The following is a 6,234-nucleotide window of genomic DNA, read 5'->3' as shown; positions in this document are numbered from 1 at the left end:
CGGTATATACGCCTGCTCTTTGTGCCTCTTGGTCTTCTATCTATAAAAGTGATAAATTGATTATGAATAGAAAAATTTATTACTCTAGAATAATTGTTCAGAAAAATTAATGAGGTAATAATAATATTATATTATTACTTAAAACATGTGAGGTGGCTTCGGTGTTAGAACCTGCAGAACCGACGTTTGAAGCATTATCAATCTGTACAAATAATGAGAAATAAATAAAGAAGTAAAAGTGAAAATATATTTGAGTGTTCAGAGTATGTAATACGTATGAGTAAAAGAAACAGAGAGAGAGAGAGAGAGAGAGAGAGAGAGAGAGAGAGAGAGAGAGTGTGTGTGTGTGTGTGTGTGTGTGTGTGTGTGTGTGTGTGTGTGTGTGTGTGTGTGTGTGTGTGTGTGTGTGTGTGTGTGTGTGTGTGTGTGTGTGTGTAAGTGCATGTGGGTGCGTGCATAATGTGTGCGTGCGTATGCGCTAGATTGAGAGTGGGTGGAGGAGGGGAGGGAGGAAAAGGGAAGGGAGGAGAGAGAAAGAGAATGCGTCCATAGAAAAGTGTCTTCTAACGTCCTTCTTTTTAAGTCTTTTAACACTTCAAATTTCACACGATCAATCTATGCAATCAAATGCATTGATCTTTAACTTATGCAAAATTGTGTCGTCATCAAAATATTTCTATAATACAGAAAAATTTGCTACAAGGACAAAAGTATAAAAAATAACAACATTGACATAGATACACGCAAATGCTCGAGTGCATATAATTTCTAGATCATTGAATGAAATTTTTCTTTTATAAACGTTTAACTTAATTGTACATCCGTTAATAATATTTTGTTGTGAATTTTTCCAATTTATAATGAAAATTAAAAAAAAGGTGGATAATTATTTGATATATTGTAAAATTTATTATATATACGTGTATGTCTTTAACTGGATTTTAAACTCTATATAATTAAGATAAATTTAAATTCTTGTCATGGTCACAAACAGCTTCAACTACGACTCTGTGATTATCTGATTCTATATATTTACATTGGTAGATGTGACTTAGGTGTCGTATGAGATCAATGATACGAGTGACGTGCACGAGCGCTTTTCAGAGCGAAACGAAACCGGGTTGTCGATTTTAAGCGATCGCGATGAATAGTTGCGACACTTGGAAAGGCAACATGTATGCGTCACGGGCACGTGTGTATAAGTTGATAATATGAATTCGAGTTTTGCCGCGAGTGCGTTTTACATGTTAATTTAGATTAATTGATCTTAATCAATGTATGACTTTTAATCTGAAACAAAATTAAGATTAATTTTTTATTTCTTTCTTATATTTAATGATCAATCGATTATTAACGATTGCGTATAAATCTAGAGTCTTTATGAGATCATTTACTAAGTAAAAGTTATAACTTAAGTTAACTTAATATATTTTCTTTGCAAAATATTTTTAAAAAGGCTTATTTACAAAATGAATTATCGACATAGAGATCACTTTTGCGGTTGCATCACGGTTTTTACACGTCACTTTCTCTAATGATTCGATCCATTCAGTAGTTTGCGGCGCGTTCAATTATTATACAACACTGAATACCGTATTATTTTCGCGACAATGATCCTCTTTTTTCTACATCTGAATCGATTCGAAGCAACCAATCAAGCTCATCGTGCAGTCATGCACGTCGTTGACAAGACTCGGAAGAAATTTTCATTTCTCAAAGAAACAAGCCTTGCGGAGAAAAACCAATTACGAAACCAGACTAGAATAAATGATATCTGAAACGCACATTTTTTTAGATTTCCAGAGATTTTTGATATAATATAATTTTATTCACGAGGAAGAAAGAATAAATCAATCTTTAAAAAAAAAAATTACTTTTTATTAAATAAAAACGTAAGAGCGCGCAGACATATGTGTGTCCATAACTGAATACCGGTGCAAAATTTATGTAAAATTTCTTTTACACGTGCATTCATAGTTATGTGAACGCTTGACTAGTTTCAAATCAGATCTATTGATACTACGGTTTCTTTTCTCCATAATGACATAACGTCTTGTAATATTTTATGTAATCGAAACGTGACTTGATTTTGAGTTTTGCGTTCGATCGAGCATCACGTTCACTCCCGCATAGTCCATAGTAAGATAAAATAATATCGAAAGATAGTTTGTGTTAGACCCGCGAGTAAAAAGTATTGCATGTCTACGAATTATCCCGCACGTTCACTGTTGCGGCGAAAATAGATTAAATCACTTTTACTTTTTATAATCGTAACGCAAAAGTATAATTTTGTGAGACGAAACAATACGAAACAGCTTGTAATGCTTGTACGGAGGTAGTCATGTATGCTGCACACGAAATCCATTTAATTGCGTTACAAAAGCTAATTCATAAGACTCTAATGTTAAACAACTGCTGTGGTAAATAAATTTGGACAATCATGTACAATTCTCTTATTCTTTTCAAAAGCAAATTAATATCGACTTTATTTTTTGATTTTTACAGATATTCATTATCCACAAATAAAATTTAACGCTTCAACATGAAGATCTTGTGGATATTTCTGGCTTACGTGACTCTCGTGCATTGTGGCAAAGCGAAAAAACAGATTCTTGAGCATGAGGTGATTGATGGTTATGAATTTGAGTATCCAAATCACGGCGAACCCGCGTTAGGCTTGATCGAGGCAAATGCTCATTATGAAGCTGTGCCTGTCATAGCAGTTGCTGAGAGTGGTCATCATTCGAGTCATCATATCCAGCCTGGTTACAGCGTGGGTGGCCCTCTAGCCAGTATAGCCAAAGGTTAGATATTTTTTGTGTTTAAATTTGCCAATGTGACTTTGCAGTCTCTCGTCGCGATAAACGAAGCCAAAAAACGAGTAATAAGAGAAAGTGCGAGATACGATAGAGTTTGAGAGTAATAGATAGAATAATAAATAATAAGCAAATTTCTTTTCTACTTTAGATATATATAATTGATTATTTATTGATTATTATTTAGATATATATAATTGTATCTTGATCCGCAGGAGCCGCTGATCAAGCTAAAACACAACTGAATCAGCAACCAGTGGCCGCTGGGCAGGCAGCATACGTAGCCAAAAACACTTTGGCTAAAGCGGCGGCGCAATCCGCGGCGACAGCTGCTGCAGCTTTGGCCGGCAAGCAGATTATCGTGTTGGGTCTAGAACAGCAGTCAAGGGACGCGCATGTTGCGGTGGATGGTGAGGAGCGACAATTGCTACAAGCTGCACGGGCGGCCGCAGCCGCGAAGAACGCGGCGCAACAGGCAATGCATCAAGTACAAGTGATCACTACGGCGTTGAACGCGGCGCAAGCGACCGCCGAACGTGCCGGGCAAGCGGCATCCGAGACCGCAGCCCAGCTAGCGGCGCAAACGACGATGGTGGGCCAGGCTAAGGCAAAGGCTGAAAGGATCGACGAACAGCTCGCGGCAGCACGCTTGGACTTCGACACAACGCAAGCAGCAGCGCTAAAGGCCGCCAGTGCCGCTCAAGCTGCACAAAACAATGCCGCGGCTGCGGCCGCGCATGCGGCTCATACCGCGGCCGAGGCTGCAGCGGCAAACCATCCAGCCCATTTGCACGATGACGAGCATGAGATCGCTTTAATAAACACTCTGCCCATAGATGCTTACGAATATAAGGGTTATCATCTCTAAGAGAGAAAATAAAGAAATAGAGAAAGGAAGAGAGAGAGAGAGAGAGAAGGGGGAGAGAGAGACTCACCACTCACAAACCGCGTTCATGTTTCATCCCTTCGCAAGTACACTTGCTCAGCAACACAACGCGCAAAGGCGCTTAAGCCATCCTTTTTCTTTTCTATTCTACTCAGAGATCATACGTCACTGTGTTCACGTGCTAGACTGCACAATAAAATATTGTTGCCATTCTGAATTCTCTATGTGTGTATTTCTCATTCTCTTCCCTTCTCGAAAAAAAATCTAATTCTTCAATTGCTTTGATTTTCTAATAAATATCTGATAAATTTAACTCTTTGGTGCCATATTACACGTTTTATCACGCAAGCAACATATTAGATATTGTGTAAAAATATCGCTTAAACATAAATTATAAAAAATTGTTTTGCAATTGAAACACTAGATTTTAATGAATAAAATGGTAACAAGAAAATAGATGTATCTTTATTAATAAAAAAGTTATAGCAAAAAAGTAAAAGAAATCGTCGAGTGTGCCACAGTAATACTAATGGATTAATGTTAACTTTTTTATAATAAATATTTAATCATACTAGTGCAAATGTTTGTTCGCAGATCAGTTTATTTAATATTAGCAATTAATTGGCGTTTTTGCAATTGGCGTAAATTTAGTTACAAATACAATGCATCATAATAAATACATTAATGCATCAAAAAATAATAATTTTTAAAAATAAAAATAAGAGAAACAATCTTCAATGATCATGGTCTTGACACATGTTATCAAGATCATGATCCTGAACAACATTCAAAAGGTTTCAGCCATTGTTCGGACACCTTAGATAATGCTAACGTCGGTACTGTAACTTTCAAACTTCATGACTCAAGATTTACTATATCAAAATATATTTTATCTATGTGTTTTGGAAAGCTCTTAAAATAAGCTACAAGAATATGCAATGAAAAATAGGGGATTCCATTTAAAAAATTCAAAGTGACCTTGTCCTGATCTTGACGACGTCACTCAGAGTCAAACCAATGTTATCATCTTATGCCCCCCTCGAAGTCCCAAAGTTTTGTCTGAAACATTTTTCTCTCAAACCTCGCGATTTCCAAATATCTGACTGTCAAATATAAAATGGGACACTTTGTATATGTACAACAATGTCCCTAAAGTAATTTTTTAATAAAGGTATCTGTTTACCCCAAAAAAATCCCAAACTTAGGTATCATTTTAGGGCCTCCAGGGTGGTGTAAGCCCTTAAGTATTGTAACAAATTTTTTGAGCATTGTGAGACACAATATTTTCTGAATGCTTCAAGTAGATATATAGTTAATTCAAATAAGAATGTGATTTTATCGTTGTTCGATAATCAGATGAATGCCGCCTTTGGCACTAAGTACTAAAATGGATGCTTCATCAAAAGTAAGCGGAACTGGAGTTCGAGAATGCAATTTAAATTTAAACTTTGATAGAAGACTCACGAGTCCAACTTTTGTTTCCATGTAGGCAAATTTCATACCTGAAAGTTAACATAGATAAGTAGAAATGTAACTTATACGTTCCAGATTTTAATATATACATATACGTAGGTAAATCAATAAGTACCCGTATTTGAAGACACGCGGCATTGCTGATTGCAAATTGGCATATTATCATCGTGTACTATCATCTTTCAAACGACGCCATACCAAATTTCAGAGTGATTCATGCGATAGTTTTGATTTGATAGCAATTTGTAATGAGCGTGTTTGGTGTTTTTCGATGGAAAAGCAATATCGATCCGTGATTCGCTTTTTATTTTTGGATGGAAAAAACCATAGACGGTATCCAACTTCGTTTTTATACGTTTCTTTATACGTTTTTCCATCTAAAAAAAAGCGAATCGGTTAATGTTACGGATCGATATTGCTCATTTTCCATTGTATCGAGAAACACCAAACACGCTCACTATGAATTGCTGTCAAATCAAAACTATCGCTACACGAATTACTTTGAAATTTGGTATGGCGTTGTTAGAAAGATGATAGTACACGATGTTAATGCCAACTTGCATCAACAATGTTATCTGTCTTTAAACACGGGTACTTATTGAGTTGCCCACGTATATATTATTATATATTTATAACTTATGTATTATATATATATATATATATATATACTATCACATATATATTATAATACATATTATTATATGTATACAGGTCTTGTACTCATGGTACACTTCAATGGTACAGCGCTTGTGGGCAGATAGTGTGGACCAAACTGAACAAAAAAGTTCTCTATCATTTTGCGATCTTCGCAATAGTTATCAAGATATTAATCATTTTAAAAAAAGAGAAAATTGTACATAATGGCCAAGTTTTTGTTCACTATGAGTTTATTGATCATTCTAATAACTTTAAGTCTGTTTTACGAAACTTAAAGTTATTTGGAAAGACAATGGCATTAAACTTTTGCTGCATATAATTTTGAATAATTTAAACGATTTATTAAAAAAATATTTTTCTGGTTTGGAATAAAATATTTTTGTCTCCATGTCTAATCAAATA

The 6,234-nt window shown here is 35.4% G+C and overlaps 2 protein-coding genes across 2 annotated transcripts in view; one reads left to right on the top strand and one right to left on the bottom strand.

The window, feature by feature from the left end:
• Positions 1-3,919, top strand: part of LOC105456280 (protein anoxia up-regulated-like) — a 5,373-nt gene extending 1,454 nt beyond the window's left edge. The window contains exons 2-3 of the mRNA XM_011700225.1: positions 2,506-2,804; positions 3,032-3,919. Of these exons, the coding sequence (XP_011698527.1) occupies positions 2,543-2,804; positions 3,032-3,684 (915 nt within the window). The 5' untranslated portion in view covers positions 2,506-2,542 and the 3' untranslated portion in view covers positions 3,685-3,919. The remainder of the gene's footprint in view (positions 1-2,505; positions 2,805-3,031) is intronic.
• Positions 3,920-4,832: 913 nt separating this feature from the next.
• Positions 4,833-6,234, bottom strand: part of LOC105456279 (probable cytochrome P450 6a13) — a 4,785-nt gene continuing 3,383 nt past the window's right edge. Inside the window, exon 2 of the mRNA XM_011700224.1 lies at positions 4,833-5,204. Within this exon, the coding sequence (XP_011698526.1) occupies positions 5,038-5,204 (167 nt within the window). The 3' untranslated portion in view covers positions 4,833-5,037. The remainder of the gene's footprint in view (positions 5,205-6,234) is intronic.

This window comes from Wasmannia auropunctata, unplaced genomic scaffold, assembly GCF_000956235.1.
Source record: "Wasmannia auropunctata unplaced genomic scaffold, wasmannia.A_1.0 LD335731.1, whole genome shotgun sequence".
NCBI classification, from domain to species: Eukaryota; Metazoa; Arthropoda; class Insecta; order Hymenoptera; family Formicidae; genus Wasmannia; species Wasmannia auropunctata.
This window is presented reverse-complemented; position numbering and strand designations above follow the sequence as displayed.